We start from the raw sequence: 22103 nt of genomic DNA on the forward strand, positions 1-22103 counted from the left end.
AGAAGGTAGTTTAGTGTAGGGGCAAAAATTTGTAGAAACCAATTTGAAATGAGCTCCGGATTGTTCTTGCTACGCTTAACATTCAGCCCGCATCAAGAGCATTTGCACAATATCCCGTCCCAAAGATATTTATTGTATTGAAATAAAATGGCCAAAAATTCGTGTAGAAAGTAGTCACATATCATAAAACAACCGAAAAACCGTCAGTCCCAGTGATCAACTTATTTCTAACGAAAAGCTCAACGTCAAACCCGTGTTAAATTTGCGTTTCTCGGATTGGTAAATTTGATCTTTCATTAGAGAACGAAAACGAAGACTTGATAACAAAATTTTGGAGGCCCAAGCCAATTGCCCCGGGTGTTCCCCGGTCACGCTACGCCACTGATCCAACGCATAATTACTGGCGACGAGACATGGGTGCACGAGTATGACATGCAAGCGAGTCAACAATCATCAGCATAGTCCGCTGCAAACGAGTCGGAACCGCTAAAACAACGTCAAAGTCGAAAGTGAACGCTTATTTTTTTTCCTCGATATTCGCGGTGTTGTTCATTCGGAATTCCTTCCGAATAAAGAGAATTACCTTGGCGTTACGAGGCGTTCGAGAGAGAAAATTCGTCGCAAACGGCCAGATTTGTGGAAGGATAACACTTGGATTTTGTACCACGATAATGCTAATCGATCGATCATTATGGACTAATTTGTGACCAGAAATGGCACGAATGTGATTGAACATGCACCGTACCCTCCAGATATGGCCCCGTGTGACTTTTTCCTATTTCTGAAACTCAAATTACCGCTTTGTGGGACCCGTTTCGATAGCATTGAAGACATAAAAACAAATTCACTGCGTGAACTGAAGACAATTCCTGACTTAAGTTATAAAAAATTCGAGGGGTTGTATCTGAGACACGACCGCTTATGATCTAGGACTACGTAGTCTTTTATTTTTTTTAATTTGTTGGTTTATCATTTCGGATATTGTTTGAGAAAACGTCGAAATTTCATAAATAACTCTTTAGTAAAAAGTTTCGGGGACCTTGAAAAGGTTTAATGGCTTGCGTGGTTTTGTAGAATCATTTCGAGAAGCAACGACTCTTTCTTGCCTTTGCGTGAACAATACACTAATTGGTCATTTGTCGCAATTTGTTTCTTTGTATCAATGCACGCATTGCACTGAGTATTTAACGAGAGGCATCTTCCGTGCATCGTCTTTCAACAAGCATCAAACACGCGTTTAACAGATGCTCACAGTTGCATAGAAAGTTGCGATAAAAAATGGGTGGGTTATATCTATGATTAACGTGGGACTACATTAGCTTAGCAATCGTTCGTTTGTATTGATTAAATTCATGATTGAATGAAACAGTTTCCAAATTCAATTGAATTCAATATATTTGCTTTGTGAGTAAAAAGATTGTATAATGCCATGTAAGGTCAATTCATGCATTGTGATTGATTATGTTCTTCGTTACAAGTAAATTCAATGATAGACCTTTTACGTTTGGTATGATGCCCAAGACAACATATATGAACGAAAGAATTATCAAACGATTATTTTATTTTATATTTCCCTATTAATTTGACAGCTCTCAAGTGTACATACTTCTCGAACAGCGAATTTGCTTGAAACTGGAAAGTTCATTCGCTTCTAGTGTCTGCACAATTTTCCCAGGCTCATAAGTTTAGAAGATCGTGTTAGGACAGACATATTACAGTCTGCACAAAGGCAAGCGAGGACAAAAGTACTCGCAGTTTGCATTTATTTTCAGAGCCGATTTTCCCAGAAACCTAGGTTTTGAAGTCTGTGTTAGGGAAACACATTTCAATCGGAACAAAAATACCCCCGACTTGTATGAATTCGCAATGCCGATTTCCCCACGCTAAATGGATTTGAAGTCTGTGTTAGGGAAACACATTTCAGTCTGAACAAAAACACCCCCGACTTGCATGAATTTGAAATGCCGATTTCCTCCAGGCACATTGGATTAGAAATCTCTGTTAAGGAACACATTTCGGTGGGAACAAAAGCTCACCCTACTTTCATGTGTTTGCAATGCCGATTTCCCCATCGCTGCTTGGTTCTGAAGTCTGTGTTAGGGAACATTTTTTCGGTGAGAACAAAAGTCCCCCTACTTTCATGTGTTTGCAATGCCGATTTCCCCCAGGCTGCTTGGTTTTGATGGCTGTGTTAGGGAAACCGTAAACCGGGCTAATCAAAACGAAGCATTTAGGGCGATTAGATAACGCTTCATATTTTACAGTTGTTGAATTGTTTATCTAATGAAAAATAACATTTTGTTAGTTGCGATAGATGCGTAGAAATATTCCCTATCAATTGATGCAAACATCTTTCCAATTCAGTAATAAATATTCGAGTTATAAGCATTCGAAATCTTTCATTTTTTCCTGCATGTTCTGTGTTGAGGTTTTCATTTTACCCTCCATCTATTCCGGATAGACGTAGTCCCACGTCATAATGAAACATCGCGAGAATGACCGTTTATGAAAAATCGTTTCTCGACTCTCGGTCAAAACCGTCAACAAAGCTAGGAGCTTGTTGCATCGAATGCAAATACGAATAGCAACTAAATGTATCGAAGGTGTGCTATTCACATGTACAGGAAATGAAGTTCTAAGTTTCGCGCAACGAATACAAGTAACACGCTCAAAGCCAAACACTGATGACTAGAAGCGACCTGTAATCATTTGCACTTTTCTTTTTTTCGCCTGCTTTGCCATGGCTCGGATGATTGTGTTAATTGCAATGCCAAATGTACTTCAAGTGAAATATTCGCTAGCGTTCACAGCTCGAGGGGAAATATAAAACACACAACGAATAAGCGTCCTTTGTTGTTTCGTGCACAGAAAGATTCTGAGAATTTTCCTCAGAGGAAATGCAATACTTATACCCTAGCGACAGCTTACTTACTATGCAAGGGTGGAGTTTACTTCGCAAATATTCTCTTTTAGCTATCCCCCTTCGTTGTTTCTATTCTAGTGGCTTATTGACCTTTATTCTAGATTAAGCCCTTTATGGGAATGCTTCCAATTTTCATCAATTTAAACCATATACAGACTATGGGATTGTAATGTATAGTATATCAAACAAATCTTATAAAATCGATTGGTATGCAAATCGTTAAAATCCGTTCGCAGCAAACAATAGTTTTTCTGATTATGCAAGTCGTAGACGTAGACGTAGTCTTACGTCAAAAGTGTTTCGACGATTGGATTGTTCGTTGGAAAATGTTTATTGCTTCAGAAGGGGCCTATTTTGAAGACGATAATATGAATTTAGATGAGAAATAAAGCATTTTCTTTAAAAACACAAATTCCCCGTATATATTCGACAGAATGTATAGTGGCCCTATTGGGATAGCATATCCGATGCAAAGCCCTTCATAGTATACAGGGAAAGTACTATATAGCACGTTGTTTTCGACGAGTAATCAAACAAGTTCTAAGCGGATGGATTTTCCATGTTGTGTGAAGGTAATATTATGGTACAATACGGTTCAAATATAATTGAATAAATATACGTTTAAGTTAAAACTGATGCTTTTGATTTTGTTTCCCAAAATTGAATTTGAATGTTAGTGCTGAGGTTGTAGAACTAGTTTTGCCTCCACATTCACGGTACAACTAAGATTGCAACAAAAATTATTTGTTCGCTTGGGCTCGTATTATGCGATGATCGCAGCTGGTATAACGTGACATACGCTTGGATTGTTTACAAAACTCCTCAATGTTTTTTTCCCACCAGACTCCCCCCACTGCTCGCTAATAGTTTCGCGACTAATCGCGAATTACAAAGAAAGTGTACACCAAGCTTCTTCTCCTTTTTCAAACATGTATCACTTCTCGCTACCCAATGCCGTTGCTGATTCATATTGGAGGCATAAACACGACGATGCGGCAAGGGGATCTGAAAAGCCGGGGAACACTTGCTGGTACACGTGACCACGTGATTCAAGGAATGGCCAACGAACCGCAAGTCGCACTCTAGATAACGTGTATGGCGTGGGGTAAACTGCAATGAACGCGTGCTTCGGTGCTCGGTCGGTATCAATAATAGGGATCAATAGCGGTGTGACCACTCCTTTCTATAAAGCGAACTAAACTAAACTTTTGGATCTAAAATTAATTCACAAGCTGTGGGAGATAACTAATATAAATCTATTGAATGGTAATTGTATGTAAATGATCGAAAGTTGTCACGCATTATTTTCCGTAACGGGATTTCCATACCTGGCAGTGACGGTTGTATGATTTCGGAGTTTGAAATATGCATCCGTAATTATTTGTCTAAGGGATTTACTTTAATTAACCGTTAGCACTTGATGTGTTTTTTACGTGGTAAACTAACAATTCGAAACACTATGCAGTTATTTTGACAATTTTCATATTCCTTACGCAAAATTATTATCGAGATTATTTAAAATGTTTAACACTCCTACACTCGCGCATTGGTCTGTCAGACCGAGAAATCAATAATTCGTTCATTTCTCAGAAAATATCAACACTACTACTTTGCGATTCTCTCTAGCTTCGTTATTCGTCGTTTGTCATCGTTTAGCGTTTCGCATGTGTTGGTACAAAGGAGACGTGTGCCACTTTTTTAACACTTTCGATCTGACACACCGACGCGAGTATAGGAGTAACTTTTTTGGACAAGTGCCTTTTTTCATATTCTAGAATATTGTTCAATGAAATGTTGGTGGCGTGGAATTTTTATTGAATATAATGCATAAGATCATTACCGGACTATTCTTATTTGATTTCAGTCCCTTTTGTAACTGGATTGAACGGATCCATATATCAACTATTCGTCGATATATTCGTCGTTAGATTCATACGTTCAAAAGTAAAATATAAATGTTTGACTTTCGTATAGTTATTCGCTAAATATAATGGTCATACATATACACACACTTGTGAAAGAATTTCACTTGTGGAAGAATTGTAAACAGTAAATTATAAACTAATAGGTGGCTTATGGTAATTTTTAACAATTACAGTTTCGGGGATGTTTTTTAATAATGAACAATATCGACAAGAAAACAAGAAAAAGGAAAGGAAGTTCCAGAAATCTTTTTATATCATTTTTTCGTGCCCCATCTAAAAAAAGGCATTAATTCTTAGTTTACCAAGAATACAGAGACAAAGAATATTAGAAATATGCAAACTTTATATTCCAGAACCTCTATCATCTGGTGATTATCTAGGAGGCCGTTATACATTCTTCTCTTCGATAAAAGACCCGAAAAACACGCAACAACTACACGAAATGTAAAAAAATATGTTTGTTTCGAGCATGCAGTTATGCTATGTTCTGATTCTAACTCCAATGAAACCACAATCAATTAATACGTTTTTATATTATTTTATAGCTCTTTATACTTCCATGAATCATATTCTGTTGCTTACTTTTAATTAATAACGGAGAAAAAATCGAATTTCTTTATCTGTGTTGGAGAATCAAAAATTACTTTGTTTTGAGGAGGCTGAATTAGATGATCTATTAAAACATAATAAAGACGAAGAAAACATAGTTTTTGGAGTTTTTTCATTTAATAATACCCTCTTCTTCAAATAAATGCCAATAAAGCCTGATAAATACACAATGGCCACATTACAGAGAAGTTCAATTTTCGGTCTGTGACACCGTGCGCGAGTATACGCGAGTAATATGTTATGATTTTTCACGCGAGTACAGGAGAGTTAAACTTCCTACTTCCTACTGGGATGCAGCTGACCATTAATCAGCAACGCCCCCTAGTCTGTATCCCTTCTCGGTTAAAGATAGAGGGCGCTATATTTTTTAAAATATTTTTTCTGGATTTCTTACAAAATATATCTGAAAATCAAAGAGGTATTATTTTTCTTTTTTAAGTTTTTCAAATTTTACATGTTTTAAGTCTTCGTTCAATATTCCTATGTGACTAGACTAGAGAACTATGCGACTTAAATCCAATTTTCCCGCAAATGCGACATTTTTTTCAAAAAAGGTTAGCTTATTGACTTCAATTTAATATGCCGATCATCTTAATCGGCTAGGTAGTTCAAATGTTATGAATTTAAAAAAAAATCATTTTTGGATAAAAGTGGAAAAATTTCGTGGATCTCGGACGGTGGTCAATTTTGGAAAATTATAACTCAAAAACTAAAAAAAGTCTCTCTGATTTTTAGATATGTTATGTAAAAAATCCATAGCTTTCAAGAAAAAAATATTTAAAAAATATAGCGCCCTCTATTGCTCATGTTTGCATAGGAGACGTAATCACCAATACCATTAGTGTTGGGAAAACGCATTTTTGTTGTTTCTTTGCCTACAAGCATAACCATGCAAATTTACAATGAAGTGATCTGCCCAGTTAAAGGATATTATCGTCAAAAAGAGAGCCTAGGAGATATCGCGGATTAAAGAATATTTTTTTCCTTTTGGAAAACGCTTGCGTCTATTTATGCGGTCAATAAATCGTTTCAATGAACATTTGTTCGTATAGCTAGACGTAACCATCAGGTTGATTTGTCTGTAGTGTTAGCATTTGCCTCTCCGATAATAGTCAAAACGTCTCCGTCCATAGTTTCAGTTGTTGTCGGATAAAGTCAAATAGGTTTGGAAGAAATTCCAATGGACTAACCATTACATGAAGAAATTGAAGATATCGACAAAAAACAACTTGGCTGTAATACCGATACATAAACATGACTACACCATGTTTTTTACGAGGTTTTTTGCGTGTTTTTTACGTTTTACAATTAACGCGCTTTTTTTCGCAGATTTTCCAATCAACGCGGTTATTTTACGCGGATTTTCCAATTAACGCGAGTACCTCGTGAGTACCTCGTTCGCCGTTTTTTCACGTGCGAACAACTGCTCCAACGGCATAACAGGAAGAGTTTTTTGAATCGAATCGTTACTGGCGAAGAAAAATGGGTTCATTATGATAATCCTGAACGTCCTGCAACGTATGGATACCCCAGCCATGCATCAACATCGACGACCGCGCGGAATATTCACGGCCAGAAGGTTATGCTGTTTATTTGGTTGGACCAGCTGGGTGTGATGTACTATGAGCTGCTTAAACCGAATGAAACCATTACGGGGGACCTCTACCGACGACAATTGATGCGTTTGAGCCGTACTCTGAAGGAAAAACGGCCACAATACGAGCAAAGACACGATAAAGTTATTTTGCAGCACGACAATGCTCGGCTGCATGCCGCGAATCCGGTCAAACATACTTGGAAACGCTGAAATGGGAGGTCCCACCCGCCATATTATCCAGACATTGCTCCGTCTGATTACTACCTTTTTCGATCGATACAACATGGCCTGGTTGACCAGCACTTTTCCAATTTTGATGAAGTCAAAATTTGATCGATTCGTTGTTAGCCGACAAAACGGCCGATTATTTCCGCAAAGGGATCCGTGAATTACCAGAAAGATGGGAATAAGTTGTGACTATCGATGGGCAATACTTTGAATATTAAATTTGTAACCATTTTTTCAGAATAAAGGATTAATTTTTGAAAAAAACCCAATAAACTTACCGGTACTCCTATTATCATGAAAGGCATGATTGGACTCTTCAAGGAATGTGATTCAAATGTAGTTTTAGCTTATAGCACATAATACTGGTAATTGTAGATTTTCGAACGATGCATGAAAGCTGTGTGGAACTACGTCTGTTATGCGTACAAATAGTGATTTTTCGAAAACGTTTTTTCCAAATTGCTCAAATATATTCGAACAAATAATGTTTGTTCGCATGTTGAGCATACGTATCACATTGTGTAGAATGCGAAACAGGGAAAAAGTCGATTCGGTTCATTTTGTCGTTTACGTCTCCTATAAAAATATGGACAGTCTAGTCCAAAGCCATGTAAACAGTAATAGACAAACACAGTCAATAATTACAAAATAAAAATTCATTTTTTTGCAAGTGTAATATTAGAAAGAGAAAGATTAGCAAACTGGCTTTAATTAGATATGATACGGCCAAAAATTAAGCTTCTACACTAGAAATACCCGTTTAATATATTTTAACAGAGTTCTCTCTGAAGGAAAAATGACCGGATTGGGAGAATAGACACGACAAGATAAATTTACGGGATGGCAACGCCAGACAACATGTTCATTAATAAAAAAAAAGGTAAACCATATAAATTCAGACTGACTATTCCAATCATTGAAATCTCCCCCTGTGCAAAATTTATTTTATTTTTGTGTGAATATTAATTATCATTATCAGGTGTATTTAATTAATTTAGGAATTTAATTTTAGTTTTAATTACAAGTGAACATTTTTTGGCGAGCTAATGCCTTTTTATGATATATTTTTCTATTTAGAAGGCCTGACGAGACAACTATCTTAGAAGCAGTTTCTTCTTTTAAGCATGAGGATCTTTACAAAAATTTAGGGTTTGGTCACTCTTATGTATACTTAATGAGACACATGCTCGTTTCTAATAAATCTCTAACCAAACCCAATTCTATAGATTGGCCTTTAACATATTGAACTCCGCATCGTAATTGCTGCGCTTTCCATTTAACCCACATCAAGCGTTTGCACAATATCAGTATCAGTTCCAGTTCAAAAAGATATTCATTTGATAAAAATTTTTCAATTAAATTAAAAGTAAGTCACATTTTGACACCCGAAAACAAACCATATTTTATTTATATCTTCACTGCGCGGGGATCAACGTGTTAAATAAATGATCAATTATTGCTTCAATTGTTTATATTTGTGGTTAAAAGTGCAGAAACATCTATTCTCGTAGTAAAAAAGTGACAATTTCAGATATTTCAATTGAAATATTGCATGTTCACAAATACACCTTTCCTGAAGTGCGGTGTTGATATGTTCTAAATAATAATCAATTTGCATTTTTTACATTTTCTTCCGAAGCACTTTATTGACTTGGCGGTGTCTTTATCTCGAGATCACGTGTGTCGCTAACCATGTGCTTCAGATTACTGCCGACCGATCTCGATCCGGTCCGGCAGTCAGTGTAGCGTGACGGCGGCCAGAGTGGGCGACAAATAGTTGCACGCAGTTTACGATTGAGAACTCGATTAAGCATGTTGTTCCACGCCACATCCGTGTGCAACGTGGGTAATAAGGGGTGGTTGTTGTCGATAATCGCGCACCAACGCGAAAAGGCGAATTCCGGAGGCGTGTTAGTAAGCTGGTGGAAACGTGATCGTAGTAACGGTTAGCTTCGGATAACTCCGTTTTTTTATGTATCTTGCTCTCTTCCCTGTCAATCTGTAAAAAGGAAATATACGTTAGCTTCCGTTGAAGGACCGTCGCGACTTTTTCTGAACACTTTGCTTCCAATCGATGCCCTGCGCTCATCGAAGGGATTCGCCGGACAGTGATGGATCGTTGTGCGGCAGCTGAGAGCAAGGGCTTTAAAGTGGTACACTTGAGAGTGCACGTGATGTTCCAGTCATGAAACATCAACCACGTTGTAGCAAGACACATTCTGTAAAGTGCGATGCGGCTATTCCGATGATTTTACACTCAGTCGGCTCTAGATTGAGCAGCGGTTACGAGCCAAAGTGTGACTATTTGGCTTCCGGGCGCACGTATTAAAGTATTCAGTTTTAATCACTTGTTTGTTATATGTACGTAAACTTTTTAGTGGGTATGTATTATATTCCATGTAATCTCTAATCTAATGAGCGGTGAAATGTGTAATGTAATACTTGGTTATTTGGTTCGAGATCATTTATGTATATGGTTAGGGATATACTCTCAGTTAGGAACAGTGCGACGTTTGATACCGAGGCAAATCCGTATTTAATAAAAATAGAATGATAGAGTTCATGGTATGCGTTTTTTGCAACCAAAAAAGAACACGAAGAATGAATTGTGGCGAAGAGTAAACCGTATTCCTTAGTCGACAACACGAAAAGAATTATAAAAAAGTTATTATAAAGAAGTTTTATAAGGAACTTTTCGACAACCATACAATTCAACTTATTTGTTCAGGATAATTTGTGATCTGTTACAACCTATTGCGTTCAGTTTTTTTTTGCTACTTCTGCTTCTTCTGTTTGCGTTTGAGTTTTATCGTGACATTTTGTTAACAATCACGGAAATCTGTAAAATTGCCGCAACAAGCGTTTAAAGCATATTACTTTTTTTTAATGTGCAATTCGTCACACTCCAATAAGTTCCAATAAAAAAGGGTGTTCCATTCCATTTGAATGGGAAAATGGTAAATGTAGTCTTGGACGTAACCTACGTCTTCCAACATCTTCCTGGTCAGGAGTTTGGCAACCGGGCTGACATTTTCAAGCATGTGACTCGGCGAAGCTCACTGAGAAATATCTGACTTGGCAAGCTGTACCTATGTGTGGGAAAATGTCTGGATACAAGTCTCAAGCTTTTCCTGAAGCAACATGATTGTTCCGTGCTGTTTTGGCTACATATGACATCCTGCCATATGAACGAAGGAAAAAAGACAGGTGTTCTAACGTTAAGAAATAAGAAGCTTCTTTTCTTCTCGCCTGAGAATGTCATTTCATTCACACCTCCATATTTCTTTTATTCTATTTCATATAAGTGATTGGCTTGGGTTTTGATTTGATAAACACATCAACTCTTCCGCCCCGGCAAACTTTAAGCATTCTTTCAAAATGTTCTTTCATTCCATCATTGAGGAGTGATTCAGATGGAACAGATCATTAGCAATCCCACGTCTATTTTGCGGTTATATCATAGATATAACCCACTTCCAATGTCCCAGACCCTGACCATCAACTGGTTCATACAATCTATTAGTTTTCTCTGACCTACATTGAAGAGCTCCGTTGTGATTCCATTCTTACTAGCTGCTTTGTGGATCTTTGCCTGATTAATGGCCTCCTTAACTTCACCAATCGTCGGAAACAACAACAATTGATTTGGCATGCATCAAGTTGCTTCGATGGAATTGCGGCTTAAAAGACACGACTCTGAGTTAACGTTTGTGCGAGCCAATACTACAATTTAGTAGAATTAGCAGGGGATGAAAACTGCTCCCCTACGGCCATACTCTTAATGTGGATTTGTGCTTCCAAAAATTGGACCGTCTGGACGAAACAATCGCCCAAATGGTCAACATTTGGCTCATAGAAAAGGATTTCCAGGCCATCCAGCTCATTTTACATATGAAGTGTCCGAGGCATGACTGCACTGTTGACGTAGTACTACGCTTTTATTTCATTCAATTCACTTGTTTATAATTTCGGATATTGTTCCAGAATTCTTCGAAATTTCTGAATTAACTAGTAAAATGTTTTGATCGTTTATTTTTCGTAGAATTAGTTGACGATAATTGATTAATGATTCATTCTTGCTGAGCGAGATGGCCTAGCATGATGTTTCCCCACGGAATTGTAGCTCAGAATCTCAACGCCATGGCGTCAGTGAGTTATTGGGTCGCGTACACAGCTCAAGGGGAAACGAAGCCATGAGATAACGCAAAGTAAGGCAGAACAAGTGACGTTCGTTGTTTCGTGTATAGAACGAGACTGAAAGACTGCCGTCCAACGGTGTGTTTTTGATTATAGTGTCTTGAAACTTCTGCAGTTCATACACCGCTAGCCCTGTAAAGGGCCGTTGTGGACAAACTCAACACCTCGACGCTTGAGGCGAAGTGTTTTGAAGTTTGCCTGACTGACTGTTTTATTTTGAATTGTAGAGTCTTCAGACTCTGAGAGTTCATTCGTCTCTAGCCCTGAAAGGCCAATGTGGACAATCCAAACTTCTTCTCCAACTACCTTGACAAAGACACTTCATTGTCGTTCGAGGCTCCTCGACAAACCGTGTCTGCCCTCGGCACCACCAAACAAAGATCTGTTGAAGTTTACCTCAGCAGAGATCCACCATTTATACCCGAGCAAATATTCTTCTTCGTTGTTTCTATTATCGCGATTACATGAGTTGCTCGTTATTGACGGGACGCGTAGGTAAACTTACAAATTCTGCTCTGTAAGAAACATCGGGCTGTTGTTCTATTAATAACACAACAATGATCATATCAACTGTCTCTACTGTCCGGTCTAACTGGACAATGGAAGAACAGAAGGACTACTCTTACACCTGAATGGCTACTGTGTAATGTACCATATGCAATGGTATAGAAGGAATACTTGTAACCATATATTGTTACAATTTAGAAACTTGCATAAAAAATGAAATTTGATTCTCACTATTTGGTTCACGGGAGAGGTGGTCGAAGAGGAAAAACGATGTTCAACGACAACAAAATGTGGGGATCCCAAACCAACGGGAAAAAAAACTATTGAATTTTGAATCTCTGCCATGGTGGGTGGTTGGGAATAACCACTAGGCTGGAATGAAATGGAAAGTGGAATGCTTGGAACGGAAGAATTTGGGAAGAAGGAATGAAGGAGGTTCGAGATAGGAATTGGAAAGGAATTGAGCTCTTGGGTTTCGAAATCGGTAGCGTGCACAATAACCGTACCGATCAATGTTTTTAAGAAGTATTTCTCTATTGATAATACCACGTTGTGAAACCGATTCAGTGAGCGGTGAAACTGGCTGAAATATAGGCTAAATCTCAAGGACCAGCGATAATAGTGTGCCTGTCTCGCCCTCATCAGCCTCGTGCTGGTACGGCTCACATCAAAGGAGTTTCGTAGGCCAGTTGTCACAAGATCCAAGTCGCGCTCCTCTCGGTCAACGCCAAGGACGACACGGAGGTTGCAACCTTCCGCCGACTGCGAGAAATCACCACGTCATACCAGTTGTCCGTTCGCCGTTGCCGACCGCCACCTCTCCGACAACATTCCCGACCACGCCATAGCTGATGACCAGTCCGCCAGTCCGAGTAGAGGACCGTTACCCACTAGAAACTAGAGACTGATCCGTAAGTCAATAAAAACATTGTTAATTAACCTGAAAATTATTTCTTTACGCTAACCCAAATCCGAAAGCCTTCCCACACAACTCACACGACGACCCTGAGACCCGAGGACCCAAAAGAGGCCTTCCGCGCCCACCCCTGCACGGTCATAGATAAGACCAAGGGGCTTTGATTGCGTTCCTTTCCGGAACCAGCAAAATCATCTTCAGGGGCTGAGAGCAGCCGCATCAGAAAGTAATTCGCAACATACTCTCACGCCCAATATGGCAATTGTTTAATGTACTAATTATAGATACAATAAAAACATGTGACATGTACACGATTAAAATCCGGCTCTGTTACAGCTAAAATGCCAATGAGCCTAAATAAATAAACAAAAGGGGAAAAAGGAATAGGAAGATGGAAATGCTTCTAGTTTTCATCAGTTTAAACCAGTTACGCGCCAGGGGATTGTAATGTATAGCATATCAAACAAATCTTAGAGAATATTTGATTCGTTTGTAATGCAAATCGTAAAATCTGTTCGCAGCAAAAATAGTTATTAACGTTAACTCTATTTTTAAAAAGTTTTCTGATTTGGCACCCTTCATGAAAAACGTAGTCCTACGTCAAAAAGACAAGAATATATGAACATTGCTCTTTATAAGACAGTGCTGTGAAGTATTTGTGTATCTTGTAAGAGCCAGAATGTTCAAAACTCAACATGTTCGAAATACCTTAGAACTACTATGCAAAATTTGAAGTTACTTTGCAATATTTACAATGGTCAAAACATCAAACCCTTAAACACGCTGTTTCTATCACACGTATACATAATCTTTACGTGCTTAAAACCGAAAATAAACCATAAAAATCGCATTGAATATAGACAACACAAATACCACACTTTGCTGCAGCAAAGTATAGTCTCCTTCAGAACAATTTAAACAAAAATTATCCTGTTCTTTCACTATTTGTAGTTGGCAAGATACAAAAGCAATCAAATCAGAGATCTACGGTGCGCTGTCGGACACCGTATGAGCGCCAGACCCTCTCCCGGACCAGCTGTATTGAATCGGCGGACGAAACCACTAGCTCCTCGATCGCGTCCTCGCTTGATGACTGTTCGGCGACGAGTGGTTCGATATTCGTCATTCAGGACGCCGCCGAAATGGCTGACGCCGAGAGCGATCGGGAACAGTTGGCTCAACAGCAGCAACCACGTCCTCGCCACGGTCCCAGAAGCAGAAGGTCGCTGAGCGTTTCCTCGAGTGGATGTTCGAGCACCATGGACGATCGGAATCGCGATCTTTCGCCGATAGGAAGCATAAACAGTTGTCGGTAAGTGGGATACACACACTCTGCCGGGATTTTTCATCACTCAATTGGTGTTTTTTCGTCGTTTTAGTTGCACCTCCCTCAGGATGTCGGATTTTGACGATGATGGTTTTCGCGAGGACAACAGTGTATCCTCGGAGTACTCAGTATTTTCATCCTCACGGCCCTATCAGCCACATCATCCGCTGCATTGCAATCACCAGAACGTTCCGCACCACCCGAACAACACCAGGGGACTCTACGACATAGCACTGAGAACCGTCAAGCTTATTCGGCGAAATCAGGAACTACAAATGCGACTGGTTCAGTTACAGCAGGAAACGAACGCATTTATCGATTCCGTGATGGCAAATCCAGAAAACGAAACACTTCGAAGCCAATATCAGAAACAAAGCCCCGCTATCGTGGTCCACAAGTAGATGAGTGTGAGGGAATTACTGATCTCAACCAGTTGGTTCAACAATATCCTCGACCGCTCATATGTAGAAAAAGTCTGATTGTTGTTCCTCCATCGCATTATGACTGATGAATTATAGCGCATCAAAACTGCTTAATTGAGATAGAACTGTTGAGTTTTCCACAAATGCGTAGTTGTTGTAGGCTCGTTTATTTGAGTTCCACATCTTATCCTGTGAAAAAAGGTGGTGTTTCCAAGAACTATTTTACGTTTCCACTGTGACTTGTGAATTAGATTGTTAGGATGGGCGTTGCGTAGGACGTTCATTCGCGAACCAGGTTAGCAGAACACTTGAAAAGCAATCATCAGTGAACAATGTAGTAGCTAAGGTTCTAGCGTCATACACGATGTGTTTATTTGAATTTTATGCGGTACATTAAACTGTTAGTGACATAGGCGCTTATACAAGAAAAAGAATGAAAAGCATTGAATAAAACGTAGTATACGTAGTTTAAGGAACCTCTACTGTTCAATAAAATATTTTAAAACAGAAAATTTATGATACTAACGTTTCTCAGTTCAAGTAGCAGCTTGAGAAAACTGCCCAAAACGAGGACCTTTGTGTTCTTCAAAATACGAAAGAATGTGTGAATTTACCTGGCAGTATAATATGTACAATCTCTACAGTCTTGTTTGTAATGTTTGTTTGTTGTAAAATCCATTGCTATATTGAGAGTGGAGAACAACACCTCTATAGTGCCTAATAAAAATTTGATCATGAAACCGCCCCAGCTTATAGGGACGAATGACCTTTGGGCTAAAGTCCTTAAAAACAAGAACCGAACCGAACCGCCCCAGCCTACACGAACCATTTGTCATTCGTGAGTATGCATCCTCGATCCTCGGACGATTCTTGTTTGCAACGTTTATTAAGGCTCAAACGACAACTACCACCCCAAAGCCGGGTTTTCATGTTACAAAAAAAGAATTGATGATCTTCTTTTACTCATTATCTTTGAGTCCCAGTATATCTCGAAGAGGCATTTTTTCTCTGTGTTTGCTCTCACGGGACCGCATAGATTCGGCTCGATGTTGTTCGTATAACTCACAATCCCAAATGACGTTGTATTTGCCGCAAGGACAGATGTTGCTTTCCGTGATATTTATCTCATAAAGAAGAGAGTTTATACCAGGGATACTCAAACTGTTTTGGGCGAGAGACCCCTTTTCCAGAATGAAGTAAAACCATCGGAAAATCTGTAGGGCTACGTCAAGTCTATGGCCTATGTCAACGAGCCTACGATTGGTGAATTTCGTACGAATATCGAACGTGCATCAGCAGTATCGGCCGATTTATGCTTGAAAACCGCATAAAATTGGGTTCTAGACTTCTGCAAGCGTGCCCGTGGTGGCCATGCAAAAGAAATCGAGTTCCATATAAAATGGCATCAAATGTAGTTTCACATGAATTAAGAATTTCATTGATATTCAAAACTGTTTTTGTTTCATTTAAAAAAACTTTTGTAGCGCTCTTATTGAAAAACCCTTTATGATGGACCGTAAAATTGTCTTTCCATTGTTTTTTTTTCTGTAGTGTTCAAGTTCATTATTTTAATTATTATTTTTCATTTAAATTGCAATTTGCTTTGCCTAATACATGTGAAAAGTACTAACCCTTAGAGGATAGCAGCATCGAGTGACTTCGAAGTGACAGCGAGAGTTCCGGTAAGAAAATAAAAAGACAAGCATCATCTGCGAATTGTGACAGTACACAATCTCCTGCGATGCATTTATCAATATCAACATATGCTCCCGTTGTCGAGTGGTTAGCGTCACACGTAACATGCCGGGGGTTCGGGTTCGATTCCCGTTCTGGTCGGGTGAAATTTTCGTCAAAGAAATTTCCTCCGACTTGCAAATTTTGGGTGGAACGAAACTAGCCAGCTAGTAGTTTATAAATAAATACGCTATAGAAGATACATTGAAGGTCTATGAGCACAGCTACTAGCTCTCTCTTGAGCTCAAACGCTTTTTGAATATCAATTGCCAAAAGAGCATGATCGTCTTTTGTACTCTTTTCTTGACGGATGCCGTACTGTGTGTTGGAAAAAATGTGATTGTTGTAGTGAACGGAAAAAATTAACCGATTTTTAAAGCTTTATTAACGGAATGGTTCAAAGCTGAAATTTCAACAATCCATCAGAAATTAAATAAATATATATGTTACGTACTGCATACAATTCAGTATGCCTTTCCCGAACTGAATGTCTAACTAACAACGTAATGTAATTAATTTTGCAACAAATCTATAAATCAAATTCGCCTAAACCGAAAACTTTTATATAAGCCATTATTCTCTACTTCAAATAATAAATTTGAATTGCTACCTACTACGTACCTACTTCGTATATCTCTATGAATGATTTAAAATTTATATGCAGGTTAATTAAATATTCAAATTCCTGTAATTTTCTCTCGCATCATCATTCCAATCATCAGTTGTAAACATCGCCATGAACAATAGAATGAAATGTAACACTCTTGGAGCGGTCGGCTATCTTCATTGTACAGGGCTACCTAAATCATCCGGATTACCAGGGGTATTTTGCGCTGGCAACAGTATTCTTCTCAGTCCATGTTTGCAACCTATTATAAGCATCATCTTCTCCAGAGTCTTCCTGCCTTTCAGTTGGGATATTGATTAAAAACATCTAAGTTGTTGAAAATATTAATTAAAATCTCCTTAGCTGAAGCAGAGCGATTTTTCAGAAGATTGAACTTTAGTTGTCTAGTCCTGGAGCAAAATTTGAGTGACCGATAGTGCAATCTCCATTTCCAAAAGTGTGAACTTATCTCCAAGTCACAAGGTAGAATTCAGCCGATTAGTGAAACTTGGAGAACAGCGAAGTCATGTATCCACTCAAGACTTCGTGCTTCTTTTGTAACACCAGGAACAACTATATTTCGCAATCTCCTGGCTGAAGTCCACAGCGTCTTAAAGAAGTGCTCCTTTCGAAACTGCCCACAATGTTCCTCCTTTTTTGTCTTTGAACATTTTTCTCTATTTGACCTCATGTTGTTTGTAACTCTGATCGTTTTCCTTAGTAACATTTTTTTTTCTGAAACGTACATATGCATCAGATCGTTCTTCTTTCATTTTCGAGCAATCAGCAAGTCACCATGAGTCGGTGCCCTTCTGCGAAAGTTTCGGTGATCAAGAAGCGCTACTTTCGAGATAGTTTCTTCGGGATGTTCCGGGTCATTTTCGTCATCTTCAGTCAACCTGCCATATCATCACCTGTCTTCAATCATCTGTCACCATATCACCATATCAACCTGCCTTTATCATCAGTCAACCTGTCATAGAAGTTAGCATTGATGAAGCCAGGTGTTGTTGAGAGTGTTTTGACAATCTGCGCATAGGGTGAATTCGATTTGTCGGTGATTTTTTATTTCAGGCTTTTCGTCTTGATCGTGTACTGTGAACATAAACTAGCTCCTACATGGACACCCTTGCAAGCGAAACAAGTGTCTTTCGGAGCCTTGGAAATTGTTCCATCATGAATTCCTCCACATCTGCCGCACTTAGCTCTGTTGTTGTACATTTTCTTGGTTTGGTTAAACTTTTTGCACCTTTCACAAACCATTACTTAGGAGCAAAAGTTCGAAAAATTCTTTATTTCTACTTTTGAGTAATAAATTATCGCCGAACAATGAACTTATCAATAGAAGTCTGACATCAAAATGATGCTTAGCTCTGATACTGTAATACAATAGAACACAATAGAATAACTCGAAAAAAAAAACTTGAACTGAACTGCTGACCATTACAATACTCGACTAAACTGGGCAACTGTTAAGCTGCGAATAGGATGGTACTATTGGAGGTTTTCAATTGTATACCCGCGTTATGAAAATTTGAGAACTTAGATCATTTCTAATAACTTCTATTACAACTGTTACTGTCCGTTCTTGAATAATTCGCATGATAGTTTTCCATTCATGGAAACGTTTGAGAACATCGTACACGATAGTACCAGCCAGGTTTATTGTTTTCGTATTTTTGTACTTGGTTCAAGGCCATTTTTGTCCTGGGTTCAGTTCCAAGAAATCAGATTGCAATAGAAGGTATTGCTAGATAATAGACAGCCTTCCCACATAATGGCCTCTGTTCAGCTCTTGCGAATACGTAATGAATAACTTTTTTGCGTGAGGTATTTAAAGTTAACGGTAGAAAGCGACATTTATCGCTCTTGTTTCCAAATTTGCTATCATCAGACAGTGTTTTCAAAACATAACAACATTAGCCAAAAGATAATCAAAACGAACCTGACTATAGAGCGCACACATATTCCCTCGGTTCTTCATTGGGGAACAGTACCATTGTATTACTCTATACGCAAATATGGCTACTGGTATTCTCCCGTTACTAGTTGCCATCAGCAACCAAGCTCCGCTAAACCTTGTGGAAGAGGCTTTCAACAACTTCAGCGCAGAGTATATGTATGGCGATGCAAGTACTCGAATTGCAGGTACCGATGTTTTCTTCGATCAGTACGATTTCATAGTGATCGGAGCCGGGACGGGTGGCTGTGTAATGGCCAATCGATTGAGTGAAAATAAGCTGTGGAAGGTGCTTCTGCTGGAAGCAGGAAAAGAAGAAAATTTTCTACTATCCGTACCGCTTGTAGCGACGCTGAATACGGAGGCTGGTGAGCATTCAAGGTACAATAAAAATGGAAAGCTACTGATGTTTATTTTTTACTCAGGATACACCTGGGACTATCAGATAGAACCAATGGATACGGCGTGCCTTGGACTGCCTAATCGCGTGTGTCCCTTGCCCAGAGGCAAAGGGCTTGGGGGGTCCACTCTTCTGAACTATATGATCTACACCCGCGGCCATCAAATGGATTACGATGAGTTGCTGCAAGCGGGAAACTACGGTTGGAGTTACGACGATGTTCTGCCATATTTCGAGAAGGGAGAAAAAAGTTATCTGAAAATTTCCCAAAATCCGTATGAATCTTCTTATTTGGACAGTTTTTACAATGCCATGGAAGAGATTGGGTATCGAAGAATAGATCCGAATGATAAAATTCAACTAGGTTACTATAAGCTACGAACAACAACCAGCAATGGCAGACGACACAGCGCATCGAGTGCATATCTGTACCCTGTGCGCAACAGGCCAAATCTGCACATTTCTGCAAAATCACACGTTACAAAAATTCTGTTGAATCCGATAACCAGATTGGCATATGGCGTTGAATTTATAAAGAACGGCAAGCTCTATCGGATTACCACCAAAAAAGAAGTAATACTTTCAGCGGGTGCTATTAGCTCCCCTCAACTACTGATGCTATCTGGGATTGGACCGGAAGAACATCTTGCATCTCTATCTATACCAGTGATTAAATCACTTGCTGTTGGCCACAACCTACACGATCACTACATCTACAGAAAGCTTGAGTTCCGTCTGAGTAAACCGGTACCGGGTGAATCAACCGCTAGCCTGTTTCAGCAGTACATCACTAATGGTACCGGACCGTTTTCGCTACCGGTTCGACGTGAAGCCGTGTCGTACATCAAAACACCCGGCTCCAGTTTACCTGGTAATTATCCGGACATCGAAATTTTTGCAGCCACGTCTTTTGTTAATCGAGAAGATACCGATGTGACTATGCGACTTCTGGGGTTGCCCAATGCAATCAGGGACTCCGATTTCGTGTATAGCTCTGGCGAAGAGAAAATTCAATTTATTCCATTCTTGATGTGACCAAATAGTCGCGGAAGGATTTCTTTGAAATGCCGAGATCCTTTCGTATATCCGCGAATAGAAGCGAACTATCTTGCAGATCCAGATGACGTTAAAACTCTAATCGAGGGCATCAAACTCGCTGTCCAGATAGGAGAATCCCAACATTTTGCCAAGTTTGAACCGACGCTAGTGTCTGTGCGAGAATGTGAGCATCTCCGTTCAGTGGCAAGTGTTGAAGAGTATTGGAAATGTTGTATTCGATACTACGGTAGTGGAACGTTCCATCAATCGGGAACTTGTAAAATGGGTCCCGAGAGTGATCCGATGGCGGTTGTCAATCCATTGCTGCAGGTACATGGAGTTTCGAGCCTTCGTGTGGTAGATGTATCTGTTTTGCCACAACCAGTGGCCGCTCACACGAACGCGGTTGTGTTTATGATTGCTGAGAAAGCAGCCGATATGGTAAAGATGCATTGGAGCTCGGACCGTTGTAGAAACGATGGATTTCCTTTCTTTGGGCGATATGATCAGTAAGCAGAAATAGGATTGTTCTAGATGCACTTTTTAGCTAGAATGTATCCAGGTAACCATAAAGCATTAGCATTGGCACATTCTGTCAAATATATACCGGGAATTCGTTTTTTTAAATAAATGAAGCAACACACTTTTTCAAACGAACAATTCAGTCATGGAAACACTATTTAAAGCTGTATTCAGGAATTGCCTTCAGTTTACGCAGCGAATTCGATTTTAACACTTTGACGTCCGCACGATTTGTAAAAAAAATATTCGCTTGGCGCCGGCAGCACTTATTCGGATTACCTGGCTTGTCGCCGCCCGTTCTTGACATTATCGGGAAATTATAAATTGTTAAGTTTCACTAATCTCATCGATATTTTTCATAAGTTCTCAACCCTGTTGCCCTACTTTCATGACATTTCGATGATATGCATACGTAAATATTACAAACCTGTCAATATTCCCCCCACTATATGCCCGTGCGGGTAATCATCGAAAAAATGTTCTACTTTTCGGTCTGTTTTTATTCTAATAAAAACAATGAAAAACATTCGGACGACTAAATCGAAAAACAGTGTATTGAAATGCAAGAAACTGCATTTAAGCTTGGAGAAACATGAGTTTCGAAAGATGAAATTGAAGTTCTTCTTAATATGTCCGTATTTCGCCACCTCCCCTATTTATAAAAATATAAAAATTGTTGGGCGTGTGTAAGTAATTGTTACCTAAACAAAACCCCAACAGTACGTAACCACTGTGGTGTCGCCGGACGCCAAAGTGTTAATGTCTTCAATGCTTGTTTAATATTGCGTAATCACACGTCTTTAATTAATAATTATCATTCTTTTTCCTTTAGCTCGATTCGTAGGATATAAGAATTTTAGGTTAAGCTCAAATAATAGTCTTAGTTAATTGATATGTGTTCTATAATAGAATTTAAATTTTTAATACAATAGTCGTAGGATTTTAACTTGTTTTCCTTACTGTGGTATGCTCAATAATTTTCAAAAATTATTTTTACGTTAGAAACCAATTTTAGAATAATCAATTCAGTTACAATGTACTGCACGTTTTACGCATTGAGATCACCTCTATTCCTTTTATTATAACCAATAGATCACTGTTCCCCTATCTATCTGTCATTATACAGCATGGGAGTACGGCTTGATTGGGGGCACAGATATCTGAGGAACGACGCAACACCGAGGGGTCGTA

General features: G+C 39.0%; 2 protein-coding genes across 5 annotated transcripts in view; both read left to right on the forward strand.

The window, feature by feature from the left end:
- Positions 1-15167, forward strand: part of LOC129775594 (uncharacterized) — a 93443-nt gene extending 78276 nt beyond the window's left edge. For all 4 annotated transcript variants that reach the window (XM_055780503.1, XM_055780501.1, XM_055780504.1 and 1 more), the window contains 2 exons: positions 13854-14214; positions 14282-15167. In XM_055780503.1, the coding sequence (XP_055636478.1) occupies positions 13854-14214; positions 14282-14630 (710 nt within the window). In that variant the 3' untranslated portion in view covers positions 14631-15167. The remainder of the gene's footprint in view (positions 1-13853; positions 14215-14281) is intronic.
- Positions 15168-19003: 3836 nt separating this feature from the next.
- Positions 19004-21650, forward strand: LOC129779866 (glucose dehydrogenase [FAD, quinone]-like). The gene is made up of 2 exons (XM_055787610.1): positions 19004-19320; positions 19378-21650. The coding sequence occupies exons 1-2, from the start codon at positions 19014-19016 to the stop codon at positions 20385-20387; spliced, it is 1317 nt and encodes a 438-aa protein (XP_055643585.1). The 5' UTR covers positions 19004-19013; the 3' UTR covers positions 20388-21650.
- Positions 21651-22103: the final 453 nt, after the last annotated feature.

Source organism: Toxorhynchites rutilus, chromosome 3, assembly GCF_029784135.1.
Source record: "Toxorhynchites rutilus septentrionalis strain SRP chromosome 3, ASM2978413v1, whole genome shotgun sequence".
NCBI classification, from domain to species: domain Eukaryota; kingdom Metazoa; phylum Arthropoda; class Insecta; order Diptera; family Culicidae; genus Toxorhynchites; species Toxorhynchites rutilus.